The following is a 17,869-nucleotide window of genomic DNA, read 5'->3' as shown; positions in this document are numbered from 1 at the left end:
CCAGTAAAATTTTGCTGAAGATAATTCAAAAACATGTGGAGAAGTACATAGACAGGGAACTGCCAGAAATTCAAGCCAGATTCAGAAGAGGACGTGGAACAACGAGGGTTATCATTGCTGATGTCAGTCAGATCTTGGCTGAAAGCAGACAATATCAGAAAGATGTTTACCTGTGTTTTATTGATTATGCAAAGGCATTTGACTGTTTAGATTTTAACAAATTATGGGTAACATTGCAAAGAATGGGAATTCCAGAACACTTAATTGTGCTCATGAGGAACCTGCACATAGACCAAGAAGCAGTCATTCAAACAGAGTAGAGGGATACCGCATGGTTTAAAGTCAGGGGAGGTGTGCATCAGGGTTGTATCCTTTCATCATACTTATTCAATATGTATGCTGAGCAAATAATCTGGGAAGCCGGGCTATATGAAGAAGAACAGGGCATCAGGATTGGAGGAAGACTCATTAACAACCTGCGATATGCAGATGACACAACCTTGCTTGCTAAAGGTCAAGAGGACTTGAAGCACTTACTGATGAAGATCAAAGACTACAGCCTTCAGTATGGATCACACCTCAATATAAAGAAAACAAAAAATCTTCACAACTGGACCAATAAGCAACATTATGATAAATGGAGAAAAGACTGAAGTTGTCAAGGATTTCATTTCACTTGGATCCACAATCAACACCCATGGAAGCAGCAGCCAAGAAATTAAACGATGTATTGCATTGAGCAAATCTGCCGTAAAAGACCTCTTTCAAGTGCTAACAAACAAAGATATCACTTTGAGGAGTAAAGTGCACCTGACCCAAGCTATGGTATTTTCAGTTGCCTCATTCTCATGTGAAAGCTGGACAATGAATAAGGAAGGCCAAAGAAGAACTGATGCCTTTGAGTTATGGTGTTGGTGAAGAATACTGACAGAAATCTGTCTTGGAAGAAGTACAGCCAGAATGCTCCTTAGAAGTGAGGATAGAGAGATTTCCTCTCAAGTGCTTTGGACTGTTATCAGCAGGGATCAGTCCCTGGAGAAGGATATCATTGGTAAGGTACAGGGTCTGCGAAAAAGAGGAAGACCCTCAACGAGATGGATTGACACAATGGCTGCAACAATGGGCTCAAGCATAACAACGATTGTGAGGATGGTGCAGGACCAGGCAGTGTTTCGTTCTTTTGTACAAAGGGTCGTTATGAGTCAGAATGAACTCGACGGCACCTAACAACGACAACATAATGTTAGTTTTACCTATGTGATTGATTTAATTTTTTAAAATTTAATGTTCAGTTAGGTAAGAGACTAAATGAAAAATAATTCTTTCTTTCCAATTACTGACGCTGCTTAAATTGGCTCTACGGAAATTTACATGCATTGAGCAATGGCAATTTAGTTGCTTCTTAAAAAGTGATGTTCGAAAATTGCCCAAATGCTGAGATTTGCTTGACATTTATGTTACTTACTATCAATTTTCATTTAAAGCTTTCAGTTTTGAAGTTAGTTCACTAAAGTCATCAAAAGAGACAAATTTTTCGCAGGTGTTTTCTTTTCCAAATGAATTCATTTCATTTTCTGGCAATTTTTTTCATACCCATTGATCTCGATTAGTGACTAGAAAGGGGGAAAAACTGAATTATCATCCTGGGAGTAACATCAAGATAGAATCAGACCAGTGAGACTGGGACCTAAGAACACATATGGAGCTCAAAAGCAGGGTTTTTTGTTATTGTGGTGGTGGTTATGTTTGTTTTGCTAGTTTTACTTGGAATATAAAATGTCTTCTGTCCAATTAGTACTTCTGAGACCATGACATGTGCCCTACATGATAAAAAAAAAAAAAAAAATTGATACACTGTAAAAATATTAAAGCAGTTGTATTTTCAAGAAGTCTTAATCTAGTTGAGAAAATAAGACTTAGAAACAAGAGGACAATATGAAAGTGAATATAATTAACTGTGAAAATTTAACAGACAATAAGCCTGAAGAAGGCGCTTAATCACAGGCTTCTGGGTGGAATGACACTGAAGCTGATCTTTGAAAAGAGGGGATAAGGGGCTTGCAGGCTTGGTGAAGGCCGGGACCAGAGGCAGGAGCACCAAGCACGTGACTGTCCAGGTGGCTTCAGGTAGATGGTTCTACCACAGCAGAGGGTGATCTCTGGTGAGCATCAGGAACCACGTGCTCATGTGATTTAGGGACAGGATGTAGACAGATTTGAATGTCAGAATAAAGAGTTAAAACATGATTCAATAGAAGGGAATTATTATGCACTGTTAAGTCGGAGAACGTGATGATTTTTAGGAAGGCCAGTGTATTCCCTACTTAATATGACCAACGACACTCCTTCTGTTTATTCCAACTACTGGTGAAATATGGAAGACTTGGAATCCTCCTTAGAACAGTCATGAAAAATTGCTCAATGGAATCATCGTTTTAATGATATCAAAGCTATTACTGGTTTTATATTAGATTCTACCTCAGCAGTTCCCACAACCCAATGCAGAACCACTTCACTTGCATCTTTAAAACAAGGCTCTCTTGGGAACATCACACCTTATTTATTTAATAATTGGAGCCCATATACAATGAAAAATAAAGGCCATGTTAGATTACATAAGGGAAACTTTAATACCAGTTGCCGTCAAGTTGACCCGGACTCACAGTGACTCCATGCGTGTCAGAGCAGAACTGTGCTCCATAAGGTTTTCAGTGACCAATTTTTCAGAAGAAGATCACCAGGCCTTTTTTCCGAGGTGTCTCTGAGTGGACTCCAACTACCAACCTTTCCATTAGCAACTGAGAGTGTTAACCATTTGCACTACCCACCAAAAAACCCACTGCCATCGAGTTGATTCTGACTCATAGCGACCCTATAGGACAGAGGAGAACTGCCCCATAGAGTTTCCAAGGAGCGCCTGGCGGATTCGAACTGCCGTCCCTTCAGTCAGCGGCCGTAGCACTTAACCATTACGGCACTACCCAATAAAAAAATAGGTAACAATAATTAACAAAATAGCCAGAACCACTGAGAGACACTATAGGGCAGAGCATAAAAGATCTTTATATAAACCTGTTTCATAATACTGTAATTATTCCAAATACATTTAAACTGAGAGCTTTATAATCATGCCTCCCCGAAGCAAGGATTTTACATACACTATATATTTTATTATTTGAAGGGAGTGTTCGGTAAGACTTAAGCATGAGAAAGAAAACAAAATGCAGGGGAAACACTTTTTCTAATGAAGAACTGTTAATAGAAGAATTCTTTGAGCCTGCTGATATGACTATTTTTAATTAATATTTCAAGTATTTTTAAGACTCATCACAAAATCTCCAAGTTTGTAACTGCCACTGCAGGCCCTTAAGATTTTAATCGGCGACTTTAGCAAAAAGCCTCACAGTGTTATATATAAGCCATCAGAAAAGCCCCAAATGTGAGCCTCAGTGTAAGTAAAAATAATGTGATGGGGAAACAAACTCCAAGCCATGAAAAGAATGTAAAAATGACTACAGATTCTTCCTTTAAGGTCAGTGGCTATTTGGTAGTTTTTCTCCGTTGTGGTTGGATATTAGAATCATATGGGAAGTTTTTAAAAAGACTGAGGCCAGCCTCCATCTGTCCTGGCGCCCAAACTCCAGGGCCTGGAGTGTGGCCCAAGCATTAGTTCAGAACCACTGACTAGATGGTCAATGCTTCGAAGAGTGGTAAGCTGACCATCAAATAGAGAAAAACATTTTTCTGACTTTCTCTGGAGTCCCTGGGTGAAGCAAACAGTTAATGCATTTGGCTGCTAACTGAAAGGTTGCAGAATCGAGTGCACCCAGTGGCATCTTGGAAGAAAGGCCTGGAAATCCATCTGAATTGACTTGGTAGCAACAGCTTTGGTTTTTGTTGTCGTTGACCTTCTTCAGGCGGTGCTAGAAGGAAACCAAAAATGTTTTCTGTTTCAAAAGACCAAGACTTTGGACGAATATATGTTTACAACTGAAATTCCAAAAGATGAATGGGACCTTGCCCTGAAACCCAGAACGGTAGTGCCTTGGAGTCTCCACACAGCCATAGACAGATAATACTGAGGACAGAGAGGTTTCTCTGTGGCTCTTCTTCAGGAAGATGCTGACATGTTCATAGGGAGTGGAGGTCAAACTGGACCAAGGCATGCTCCAGCACCCTGGGTAATAAAAGTCTTACCTGGGGAGGCAGGAAAGGCTGGCTGGCCAAGGCAGAGATGTCACCCCACTCCAGTAAGAGCGGCCACAGCTGCAGCAACTTCCCTTCTCAGGGTGGCTGCTAGCTGGCCTACATGGATGGTAAGTTCCTGGAGGAGAGGTTTAGATGAAGGGGAGGGAAGTCAGCGGGGAGTGTGGAGCCAGAAGAGCTGAGTTTGGAGTTGCCTTGTGCATCTATGCAAGTTCCCTTGGTACCCTCCTTCTATTTGGTAAGCCTGCTCCCACATCAATGAGAAAACATACCACACCCTCCACCACTATTCTACCCCAGAAAGTTGTCCTTGATTAGCCACATCTACTTTCCCTTCTTAATATAGTATAACCTGCGAAAGCCGGAACCTGTGTAAGGCGGAAACCTGTCAGAAAAGAAAAGGTCAAATATTTTCCACTAATACAAGTGGTAGAAAAAATGGTAACATTCTGAGAGGGATCACAACAGAGGGCCCATGACAGAGCGGGAGAAAAATGTAGAACAAAATTCAAATTCACAAAAAAAGACCAGGCTTGCTGGTCTGACAGAGACTGGGGGAACTTCCAAGACTATGGACTCCAGACGCACTGCTAACTCAGAACTGAAGCCACCTCCGAAGCCCACTTTTCAGTTAAAGATTAGACAGGCCTATAAAACAAACAATACATGCGAGGAACATACTTCTTGGTTCAACCAAGCATACAAGACCAAATGGGCAACACCTGCTCAAAAGCAAAGACAAGAAGGCAGGAAGGGACAGGAAAACTGGGTGAATAGACGCAGGGAACCTGGGAAGGAGAGGGGGAGAGTGCTGACACATTGCGGAGATAGCAACCAATGTCACAAAACAATTCACGTATAAATTTTTGAATGAGAAACTAATTCGTGCTGTAAATTTTCACTTGAAGCACAATGTTTTAAAAAGTGGTAAAACTGCGCCCTGTCAAAGGCAGAAAACTTGCAAGACCCAGAAAAACAAGGCAATTCCACTGAGTTCCAGCTCTCACAGGTTTCGCTGTAATAGGAAAGAAGGAGTGCTCATTTTGTTCTCTGCAGCAGGAGTAGGGTCCACATAATACATCATGTTGTCCAGCTGGGGCGAGTTGATAGCATAATGCCAAGCCAAGGTTCAGTAAGAGAAATTATGTTGCGGGACAGAGAGGGGTTAGGTAATTTGCCACTATGTTCCACTACATAGTATGTCTTGGACTCCAGCATAACCCTTCCCCAACTCTAAAGCTTCAGGTTATGTGACATGAACCAATTTCTCTGTCCTTTTTCTCAGACTCTACAAGGACAAAAATGTATACATCATGTTTGTGTATAAAACAAGGGATACCTGTGTTAATTTGGAGGAATCAATTAGTCAATTAACAAATCAGGTATTTGGCTGCTATGTCCAACACTGGAGACATAGAAGAGAAATATGTCACAATCTATTTAATCCAAAACATTCCTTCCAAAAGGAATTACATCTCAAACTATAATGTGCACATGGATCGCCTGGGCATCTTGCTAAGATGCAGATTCTCCTTCAGGAGGTCTGGGATGGGGCCTGAGAGTCTGCATTTCTAGCCAGCTCCAGGTGATGCTGATGCTGCTCCAGGATTACACTCTGACTAGTAAGTCCCTAAAGGATGCTGGATCTTTCTATCCAGCTAGTTCTATCCTAACCAAACAAAAGAAAGAATTTAGGCAATAATACCACAAACACTTCTGAAGTTGATGGAAAAAGGACAGAAAAAATATCCTTGCATTATCTAGAATCCCTGTGTAGTCATAAAACTTGCTTACGGAATTTTAGAAGTGAGAAAACCCTTAGAAGGCCACCTACTTCCATCTCTAACTGCCCAGATGGGGAAACAGAGACCCTTCAGGGGACATAATAGACCAATACCACAGAGCAAATTGATTTCACAGCAAGTATAAAATCCAGGCTTCCTGACTCTCAATTCAGTGCTCTTTCTAACACGCTAAGATTTGATTTTGAGAGATACTCAACCACTTTTTTAGACATTCCACTGTTAGCTTCCCGACCCTAGCAGTGGAGATATTTCTTTCTCCCGTTTTAACCCAAATGTATGCTGTGTTAACAGCAAGCACACTTTAGCCCCATGATTGGGCCATAGTCCTGTTGCTCTTCTTCCATTTAACACTTGGATAATAGCCACTACAAACACAGGCTGCCGCATTGGCCATATGGAAAATACCTCCAATCATCACTCCATGATAAGCACTGTGAGAAAGCTGAATCATCACCACTGGGAACAGAATCATAAAATATACTATTTGTGAAATATCAGCGTTAAAGCAATATTTGCATTAGAGTGTGAAAAAGTCTAGCAAAACAGACAATTCCCAGATAAGGATGTATGAAATAGGCTTCAATGACTTGAAAGCTGTAATTTAAAATGCAAAGGACACAATGGCACTTAGTAAAAATAACCAACTACAAAGCATTTAACCGGATTTTAATTCTCTAGGGGCTGGGAATCAGATAAATACCAACTGTCCCCTCTACAGGGCCTTGTCTATTGGGCAGCATAATCCTACGGAAGTGGTAAGCAGAAAGAGTCAGAGGACAAATATGCCCAGTATTTTCTGGGGTGAGCATTAAATTCCCCTCCACATTTGGGCTGAAAGTATGACTGCTGGGAGAAGCCAGTTAATTCATTTTGTCCTTCACCCCAACTATCAGCCTCAAGGAAGGAAGAAATGGGCAGGGAGGGGGGGCCAAAAGGGGCTTTCCATCTCTCTGTGAGGCCAAAAATGAATCAAGTGCATTAAAACTATGCTGCTGCTGTTGTTGTTATGTACAGTCGAGTTGCTTCCAACTCACAGTGACCCTACAGGACAGAGTAGAATTGCCCCTTATGGTTTCCTAGGCTGTAATCTTTACGGAAGCAGATTGCCTGGTCTTTCTCCTGCAGAGCTGCTGGTGGGTTCAAACCACCTACCTTTTAGTTAGCAGCCAAGCGCTTAACCATCACACCAACAGGGATTCTGCATTAAAACTACACAACTTGCAAATACAGAACAAAACAATAATTTTTTTTTTTTTTTAAAGTCCACCACGTGTCACAGAGTAGAACTGCTCCATAGGGTTTTATTGGCTGTAATCTTTATGGAAACAGATTCCCAGAACTTTCTTCTCCAGTGCGGCTGGGTGGGTTCAAACCACCGCCCTTTAGGTTAGTAATCTCGCATCAAACGTTTGCGCCACCCAGGGACCTTTAACAAAAAACCAAACCATTGCCATCGAGTAGATTCCAACTCACAGTGACCCTATAGGACAGTGTAGAACTGCCCCATAGGGTTTCCAAGGCTGTAACTCTTTACGGAAGCAATCTGCCACAACTTTCTCCTGCAGAGCAGCTGGGGGGTTCAAACTGCTGACCTTTTGGTTGGCAGCTGAGTGCTTAAACACTTTACCACCAGGGCTCCTCCCAGGGACCTTTGGTAACTATAAAATCGTTAAATTACTGTGTAAGTAAATAGAACCTAAAAGCAAATAGTAAACAACCTTAGAAAGAGAGGTAACTACCGTTACTCCTCCTCCGCCCCCCACCACCTTTCCCTTTACTCCTGAGTAATAGGGTCAAAACATACTGGAATCTGTTGTGAAAGGATCTGTGATACAGTACAAAGAGCTTCAGAGCTAGACAGTGGGAGTCTTGACTGCAAGATCTACCACATACAAAGTGTACTCAACCTCTCTGAGCCTCAATAGCCTCATTTTTTAAAACAGTGATAATCCTACCTCGGAATGTGTTTGTTAGTGTTATGTGAGATGGTGTACACAAAATTCTCGGCCGGTATAAGCACTTGACAATGCCCGTTCAAAACAAAGTTCCTGCCTTAATAATCTGTTTCTTCCTTCTACAAATATTTACGGAGCTCTGACGATGCCCCCAGACACTGTTGTGACAGTGGAAGATTCGACAGTAACAAAAAAGATGAAGTCTCTGACTGGAGAATCTTACATGCAGGCTACTGGTCAGGACGGGGGCGGGGAGGCGCGGGTGCACATACTAAACACATAAACAGATATGCCCCATGCCAGGTAGGAAAATTGCTACAAAGCAAAATTAAGCAGAGGAAGGGGAACAAAATGGTGGTGGGGAGCTGTCACTACCCATCCTCTAAACATGAAAGCTGCTTTCAGAAGTTACCTGCACAGTGGAGTGTAAAAATGCTACTGTGTAAAGCATTGGTTTCCACATGGGTAAATTACTGATATCCAGAAGGTCTTGATTAATCCCCGCAAATGTTCTCTTCAAACCTGCGCGTACACCTTGTGGTGGCTCGTTAGTGAACTTGAGAGAACTCTGTCATAAAAAGCAAACAGGAGTTTTGTTTCTGCAAATTATCGTAAAAGATGAAAAGGGAAATTACAACACATCAAATAGCAACATGTTTATGGCACGTGGAATGTGGGCTGAAGGTCAGCACCGTGTAAACTAATTACACCGATCACAGCTGAAACTCAGTAAGCCAGTATCAAGTCTTAGAACTCTTCTGTGGAAGTATTTACTAAATAACCTTGGCGGTTACAGTTAAGATTTTGACGATGATACTAGAAGATTTTGCAGACTCTATCAGCCCAAAAATCCCTGCTGCATTTTCACCTTTTACTAATGCCAATTATGCCATCTTTATTCCTAAAACCCTCAACAGAAGGAGACTCATAGTAACAAACCTGAAGCAACGTAATCGGAAATCGATCATGAGGCTCAGTAGTTATCCACACTCGGAAAGACTCATCACTGGCTTCAGAGGTAATTAGCGTCTCTAGTAATTCTTCCATGAACTCCAGGCCAAGGTGACAATTTTGTAGTAATACCCAACCACCCTGCGTCCAAAAAATGATTTAATATTTAGTTCTCATAACTTTTCCGCTATGATTTTAATAAAACAAATAGAATGCACAAATAAATTAACAAACAAAACAAACCTTGTTCAGAGCTCACAAATATTATATTTGGAGCATTTAATTAAAAAAATTTGTATATGTCAATTACAATCATCCCTTCTGCAACTACTACAGGCTGCTTACTTGGGTTTGGAACCAAGCGGGTTCAAAACGATTGTATTCTGCCACCCCTGGTTCAGAAAGGAACAGAAATTAAAACCTAAAGTCAGATTTGTGTAGGTACAGTGTGTGCACCATCTAATGGTGGGAATCAGTATTTTGGAATTTGTCAGTTAAATGGTCCTGCCCAAACTAGCTGGTCTGTACCTGCAGAAACCTGTATGCTATATTAGCATAAACTTCATATTGTAGGTAAATCAGAACTGATTCACTCCCAAAACCAAGGAAGATACACATTAGCTCCTGAGAGTTGAAAACAATAAATTTGGTGACATTTGCCACCATGATGCTAAAACTTATTTTTGTCACCACACTTCCCATATATTCCTGAAACCACAAAACTTATTAAGTACTGTCTTAATACTTGATAAAACTACCTTGAACAATATGAGAACACAGTTTCTTAACCAGACAACATTTTGATGCCCTTATAAAACTAACCTGCACCAAACCAAACCTGTTGCCGTCAGTCCATTCTGACTCACAGTGACCCTATAGGACAGGGTAGAACTGCCCCACAAGGTTTCTAAGGCTATAATCTTTACAGAAGCAGGCTCTCACATCTTTCTGCCTTGGAGTGCCTGGTGGGTTCCAACCACCCACCTTTCAGTTAGCAGCCAAGCGCTTAACCACTGTGCCACCAGGGCTCCTTTCCTTACAAAACTAGATCAGATAAATACAGCTACAGAACACTGAGTGCAACAAATATATGGTAATGACTGCGTATCATGCCCTCAAATACGTAGGCAAGAGAAAATATAACAGACTGGCTTAAACAGTAAAGGGGATGTGTTGGTCTATTTAACTGGGGTGTCCAGTGCAAGATGCATTTTAGGGTCAGTTTGTGACCTCATAGACCCAGTTTTTTTCCTGATTCCCTACTCTGCATTCCGCAATGTCAGCTTTATACTAAATCTGACGTCCATCAAGTTGCCAACATGGCTGTTCATGATTTGCGTGTGTTTCCTGAAAAATGCCATTACTATCAAGGCTTATCCCACCTTCAGAAACAGAACATAGAAATTATAAAAGTTAGTATTCCAAAGAAGGTTAAGTGAATGCTATATCGAAATTAAAAAGTTTCTCACTCGATGAAACCAAAGTAACTATTTAAGTCCCAAAATTAAACTGTCAGATCACTCAATAGACTGAATCGTTTGATCCAAGTAAGAATAATTATATATAATTGCTTTGGTATTGGTATATATAAACTAAATGCAATATTTTATTGAATTTAATTAAGTGGTAAAAATTAAGGCTTAGGGCATTTGAGAATTAATGACTTGTTTGAAAATCTGATGACCCACATAGTTTTAGCCCATTAACCCTCTCTAGTCATTAATTCCCAGGGAAGAGTTGCACCAAAGTTGCTACAAACATTATGAGACCAAAAGCTTAAAAATAAACCAAGATCTTACTTTATGTTTATAAAAATGGTGCAATTTCTTATTACAGCTTAGATTGCTATCTACAGAGCATTTCAAGAGACTTAATGTCCTGTGTATTTATTAGGTGTGATGGGAAACAATTCTCAGCAATCCATTCAGCTTGCAATTTTCAATAAAAAACCCTATTTATTAATATTTGAATATAACATCCTCACATATTTCTTATTTGATCTAAACGATCCGTTAATGGAAAAATGAAAGCCTGACTTTAACCAAAAATTGAAATTTAACTGTCTCAGTCTGTCGCTTCTTAAGTACTATCTCTTAATACTGATGGTGAAATTCTAAGACTGCCGGGGCTGCATCCCTGAGAATCAGAAGGTGCGTCCATCGAACAGTCAAAAAATATATATGTATTAGCGAAAATAAAATGAAGGATACACCATGGGAGATGGAACAGGCTTCTCCTGGGGACATCCGGAGGAAACTGGTTTGAGATTTCACATTCACAATTGAAGTTGGCCTCTATATACACGAATGGTGTTCCTAAGGAGGCCTGACGGATGGAGGGACCACAGCAGTGATGTCTGCACTAGGAGAAGACAGCCCTTGTTACACACCTGTTGCATTGACACCTGAATTAGCTTCCGAGCATGTACTTCTTGTCCTTGCCCCATGGAGATAGTTCTACATTCTGTAACACAGGAGAAGTTTCACAATAATGAAAGGTCAGTTCTGTAATAGGATTGGGATAAAAAATAATGATAATAATAATTTCTGGGTAGTTAAAACCTCCTTCCCTCCATTACTTCTAAGGAGGCTTTGCTGTCCCAACAGGCCTGGCCTTTGGTTGTGTTGATCAGGGAAATGATGGCAGCAGAGAACTGGGAGTACCCCCTGGAAAGGTAGGGGGCTGGGAGAGACAAAAAGGCACAAGGCCAAGTTTTAGAGAGAGTTTTTGGGGTCTTTGGATGAAGGTTGATGGTAGAAGAGGAAGCTACCATGCTATCATAGGTATTTAGAAGGAAAGAGGATTTTTGAGTTTTGCTGTATGTTTTGGTTTGAATCCTCCTTTGCTGTTTTAGCAGAAGCTTCAGAAAAGATTAAATTCACTTTTCATTCTTTTGAGGTGTCAAGCTTGCAGTGTTTTTTTGCCTGTTTATCTATTTTGGTTTTAGTTTGTGTATTTGTTCACTTTTCCGAGATGAAATCAAGGCAACTCAGCCCTTTGAGGACTATATTTAAGGGTAACTGTCGAAGACCCAGTTTTCAGCTACTCCTCAGATTAAATTACCACCTTGGAACTGAGCACTAAGAGAAAGTGGAGACCACTCCAAAGTGTAATTACAATTCAGGGGAGAATACACTGCTCAGGACCTGATGTCCCAGGCAGAGAACCGCACTTGTGCCCTGACATGAATTCACCTGTGAAACTGGGGCTGGAAATTACACTTTAAACAAGCTTTTGTGGGCTCAGAGTTTCTTGAAGAATTGCGTGTTCTTTGCACTGGGAAAAGAAGTCAGAGGAGACATTGTGGAGTGGTGTATGGTTTTTGCCCCACTCTACTGGATGAGCTTCCAACCCCAAACCAAACCCATTGCCATCGAGTTGATTCTGACTTATAGCGGCCCTCAGGACAGATAGGGTTTCCAAGGCTGTAATATTTAAGGAAACAGACTGCCCCATCTTTCTCCCATGGAATGGCTGGGGGGTTTGAACCGCTGACCTTTTGGTTAGCAGTCGAGCGCTTAACCACAGCACTACCAGAGCTCCTTTGAATAAGCTTAGATTCTCAGAAGAATGTGCTGTGATTGGGCAAACAATGAGGCTGATTGGCAACTGCTGGTAGAGGGTATAAGGCACTAGAATGGGTGGGAAGTCAACTATGTCAGGAACCGAAGAAGAAGTTGTCGTCAGGGCATACTATTTAAATGGCACCACGTGGTTAGTGGCCAGAGGTTACATGAGGGTCTGGCAGGGTGCAACATTAGGGATTACTCATGGACTCAGGGTCACAGGGAGAGACTGCAACGGGCCTCCTGACAGAGGATGGAAGAGCACTACTTGGAGAATCAGGAATTGCAGTAGGGTTAGTGAATAAAGCCAGATTTTCCTAACAGAGCTCCATGAATCTCTCTTCTTCAGAGGAATCAGGCACCACTACCCTGGGCACCTGGAAAGAATCCCATCCAACCTACAAAAGGAGAGATGAGACTTGAGTGGGAGGAGCCTCTGGATTGTACAAGAGATATTGAGCCCCTCTTATTTTGAAAGTACACACAAATGTCCAATAGTTCAACAGGAGTAAAGTTTGATAGGGACAAAAAGTATTAACACGTGAGTGTATGCTGATCTAGGTAATGAGTAGAGAGGAAATATAGAGGTGTCCCTTCGAAACATGGAGGCAGTGCTGGTTCAGTGGTAGAATTTTTGCCTTCCATGTGCGAGACCCCAGTTACATTATCAGCCAACGCACCTCATGTGCAACCACCACCTGTCCATCAGTAGAGGCTGTGTGTTGCTACGTTGCTGAACAGGTTTCAGCAGAGCATCCCGACTAAGATGGACTAGCAAGAACGGCCTGGTAAGCTACTTCTAAAAATCAGTCAGTGAAGACTCTATGGATCACAACAGTCTGATCCATAACTGCTTCTGGGTATGGTGCAGGACCACAGAGCATTTTTTTTTTTAATAATTTTTATTGAGCTTTAAGTGAACATTTACAAATCAAGACAGTCTGTCACATATAAGCTTATATACACCTTACTCCATACTCCCACTTACTCTCCCCCTAATGAGTCAGCCCGCTCCCTCCTTCCAGTCTCTCCTTTCATGACGATTTTGCCACTTTCTAACCCTCTCTACCCTCCTATCTCCCCTCCAGACAGGAGATGCCAACACAGTCTCAAGTGTCTACCTGATACAAGTAGCTCACTCTTCATCAGCATCACTCTCCAACCCATTGTCCAGTCCCTTCCATGTCTGATGAGTTGTCTTCGGGAATGGTTCCTGTCCTGGGCCAACAGAAGGTTTGGGGACCATGACCGCCAGGATTCCTCTAGTCTCAGTCAGACCATTAAGCCTGGTCTTTTTATGAGAATTTGGGGTCTGCATCCCACTGATCTCCTGCTCCCTCAGGGGCTCTCTGTTGTGCTCCCTGTCAGGGCAGTCATCGGTTGTGGCCAGGCACCATCTAGTTCTTCTGGTCTCCGGATGATGTAAGTCTCTGGTTCATGTGGCCCTTTCTGTCTCTTGGGCTCATAGTTATCGCGTGACCTTGGTGTTCTTCATTCTCCTTTGATCCAGGTGGGTTGAGACCAATTGATGCATCTTAGATGGCCACTTGTTAGCATTTAAGACCCCAGACGCCACATTTCAAAGTGGGATGCAGAATGTTTTCATAATAGAATTATTTTGCCAATTGACTTAGAAGTCCCCTTAAGCCATAGTCCCCAAACCCCTGCCCTTGCTCCGCTGACCTTCGAAGCATTCAGTTTATCCCAGAAACTTCTTTGCTTTTGGTCCAGTCCAGTTGAGCTGACCTTCCGTGTATTGAGTATTGTCCTTCCCTTCACCTAAAGTAGTTCTTATCTACTAACTAATCAGTAAATAACCCTCTCCCACCCTCCCTCCCCCCTCTCGTAACCACAAAAGAATGTGTTCTCAGTTTATACTATTTCTCAAGATCTTATAATTGTGGTCTTATACAATATTTGTCCTTTTGCATCTGACGAATTTCACTCAGCATAATGCCTTCCAGGTTCCTCCATGTTATGAAATGTTTCACAGATTCCTCACTGTTCTTTATCAATGCGTACTATTCCATTGTGTGAATATACCACAATTTATTTAACCATTCATCCATTGATGGACACCTTGGTTGCTTCCAGCTTTTTGCTATTGTAAACAGAGCTGCAATAAACATGGGTGTGCATATATCTGTTCGTGTGAAGGCTCTTATTTCTCTAGGGTATATTCCGAGGAGTGGGATTTCTGGGTTGTATGGTAGTTCTATTTCTAACTTTTTAAGAAAACGCCAGATAGATTTCCAAAGTGGTTGTACCATTTTACATTCCCACCAGCAGTGTATAAGAGTTCCAATCTCTTCACAGCCTCTCCAACATTTATTATTTTGTATTTTTTGGATTAATGCCAGCCTTGTAGGAAAAAAAAATTTTTTTTTTCTTTTTTGTTGGAGTGAGATGGAATCTCATCGTAGTTTTAATTTGCATTTCTCTAATGGCTAATGATCGAGAGCATTTTCTCATGTATCTGTTAGCTGCCTGAATATCTTCTTTGGTGAAGTGCGTGTTCATATCCTTTGCCCACTTCTTGATTGGGTTGTTTGTCTTTTTGTGGTTCAGTTTTAACAGAATCATATAGATTTTAGAGATCAGGCACTGGTCGGAGATGTCGTAGCTGAAAATTCTTTCCCAATCTGTAGGTGGTCTTCTTACTCTTTTGGTGAAGTCTTTAGATGAGCATAGGTGTTTGATTTTTAGGAGCTCCCAGTTATCTGGTTTCTCTTCGTCATTTTTGGTAATGTTTTGTATTCCCACAAAGCATTTTATTCCATTGTGATGGGGTTGCTGTGTTGGAAGTCGATCAACAGCAGCTAACAATGACAAAAACAACTTTAAAATATATCCAGAATCTGACCATTTTTTGACATATCCCTTTTGATTTCCCTGGTCAAAGTGACCATCGCCACTTGCCTGGATTCTTGCTTCCCGTGACCTTGCTTCCTCCCTTGTTCTCTACCATCTTCTTCTCAAAGAAGAATCTAAGTCAAACCTAAGTCAGATTATGCCCAACCTCTGCTCAGAACTTTAAAGAGGTCTTTTTCAGAAGATTTGCCCAATGCAACCCATCGTTTGATTTCTTATTTATTTATTTTGTTGTGCTTTAGATGAAAGTTTACAAATCAAGTCAGTTTCTCATACAAAAAGTTATACACACCTTGCTATGTACTCCTCGCTGTTCTCCTCCTAATGAGACACACATTCCTCCTCTTCACCCTGTATTCCCCATGTCCATTCAACCAGCTCCTGTGTCTCCCTCTTCCTTCTCATCTTGCTACCAGACAGAAGTTGCCCACATAGTCTCAAGCATCTACTTGAGCCAAGAAGCTCACTCTTCACCAGTATCATTGTCTATCTTATAGTCCAGTCCAACCCCGGTCTGTAGAGTTGGCTTTGGGAATGGCTCCAATCTTGGGCTAACAAAGGGTCCAGGGACCACGATGGTCAGGGTCCCTCCAGTCTCAGTCAGACCATTAAGCCTGGTCTTTTTACGAGAATTTGGGATCTGCATCCCACTGTTCTCCTGCTCCATCAGGGATTCTCTGTTATATTCCCTGTCAGGGCAGTGATTGGTGGTAGGAAGCCAGGCACCATCTAGTTCTTCTGGTCTCAGGCTGATGGAGTCTCTGGTTTATGTGGCCCTTTCTGTCTCTTGAGCTCATCTTTACCATGTGTCTTTGGTGTTCTTCATTCTCCTTTGCTCCACGTGGGTTGAGACCAATTGATGCATCTTAGATGGCTGCTTGCTAGTGTTTAACACCCCAGATGCCTCTCACCAAAGTGGAACTCAAAACGTTTTCTTAATACATTTTGTTATGCCTATTGACCTAGATGTCCCCTGAAACCATGGACACCAGATCCCCGTCTCTGCTACTCTGGCCTTCAAAGCGTTTGGTTGTAGTCACGAAACTTCTTTGCTTTTGGTTTAGCCCAGTTGTATTGACTTCTCCTGTGTTGTGTGTTGCCCTTCCCTTCACCTAAAATAATTTTTGCCTACTATTTTTTTTTTTTTTTATCTAGGTAGTGAATATCCCTCTCCCTCCCCAGCCTCGTAACCATCAAAGAGTATTTTCTTCTCTGTTTAAACTTTAGTATCTAGAGTTCTTATAATAGTGGTCTCATACAATATTTGTCTGTTTGGAACTAGTTCCACTCAGCATAATGTCTTCCAGATTCCTCCATGTTATGAAATGTTTCACGGATTCATGGTTGTTCTTTATTGTTGTGTAGTATTCCATTGTGTGAATATACCATAATTTATTTATCCATTCATCCTTTGATGGGCACCTTGGTTGCTTCCATCTTTTTGCTATTATAAACAGTGCTGCAATGAACATGGGCATGCATACATCTGTTTTCGTGAAGGCTCTTATTTCTTTAAGGTATATTCCAAAGAGGGGAATTGTGGGGTCGTATGGTAGTTCCAGTTCCAGTTCTAGCTTTTTAAGGAAGCACCAAACTGATTTCCAAAGTGGTTGTACCATTTTTCATTTGCTTTCTTGACTGCTGCTTCCATGGACATAGATTGTTGACCCAAACAGAATGAAATCATTGACAACTTCCATGTTTTGTCCATTTATCATAATGCTGATGCAGATTCATACTCCCATCTGAAGTGTATTACATAACATATGGAATATTACCTTTCTACAAGTTGGAAAACACTGAATATTGTGGCACATCTGGCCCAAAGGGTTTTGACAAAGGGATTTTAAATTTATCCATTTTAAAAACTATCTATCTAGATAGATAGATATGTTGTGACCATTTTACTGTCATTAAATATTATTTGAAAACATAATTGTTAAAGGTTGCATAGTGTTCTGTCATGCTGATATATGCTTGTTCATTCAGCAGGTTCGGTCCCAGACCACCACAATAAAGTGAGTATCACAATAAAGTGAGTCACACAGATTTTTTTGTTTCCCAGTGAATATAAACATTATGTTTACAAAGTGTGCAATGGCACTTTGTCTAAAAAAAAAAAGTACGTCTTAATTAAAAATATTGCTAAAAAATGCTAACCATCATCTGAGCCTTCATTGAGTTATAATGTTTTTGCTTGTGGAGGGTCTTGCCTTAATGTTGATGGCTGTTCACTGATTAGGATAGTGGTTGCTGAAGACTGGGGTGGCTCTGGCAATTTCTTAAATAAGGCAACAGTGAAGTTTGCTGCATCGATTGACTCTTCCTTTCATGGAAGATTTCTCTGTAGCATGCGATGCTGTTTGATAACATTCTACCCACAGTAGAACTTATTTCAAAATTGGAGTCAATCCTTTCAGACCCTGCTGCTGCTTTATCAACTAAGTTTATGTAATATTCTAAATCCTTTGCTGTTGTATCTACAATGTTCACAGACTCTTTACCAGGAGTAGAT

General features: G+C 41.2%; 1 protein-coding gene across 1 annotated transcript in view; it reads right to left on the bottom strand.

The window, feature by feature from the left end:
- DNAH8 (dynein axonemal heavy chain 8) overlaps window positions 1-17,869 on the bottom strand; it is a 367,281-nt gene that overhangs the window by 54,782 nt on the left and 294,630 nt on the right. The window contains exons 83-85 of the mRNA XM_049891307.1: window positions 11,307-11,380; window positions 8,906-9,058; window positions 8,379-8,534 (exon numbers count right to left, since the gene is read on the bottom strand). Coding sequence (XP_049747264.1) covers window positions 8,379-8,534; window positions 8,906-9,058; window positions 11,307-11,380 — 383 coding nt within the window. The remainder of the gene's footprint in view (window positions 1-8,378; window positions 8,535-8,905; window positions 9,059-11,306; window positions 11,381-17,869) is intronic.

The sequence above is a fragment of the Elephas maximus genome, chromosome 1 (assembly GCF_024166365.1).
Source record: "Elephas maximus indicus isolate mEleMax1 chromosome 1, mEleMax1 primary haplotype, whole genome shotgun sequence".
NCBI classification, from domain to species: domain Eukaryota; kingdom Metazoa; phylum Chordata; class Mammalia; order Proboscidea; family Elephantidae; genus Elephas; species Elephas maximus.
Note: the sequence above shows the minus strand (reverse complement) of the source record. Positions and strands in the feature narration are given on the sequence as shown.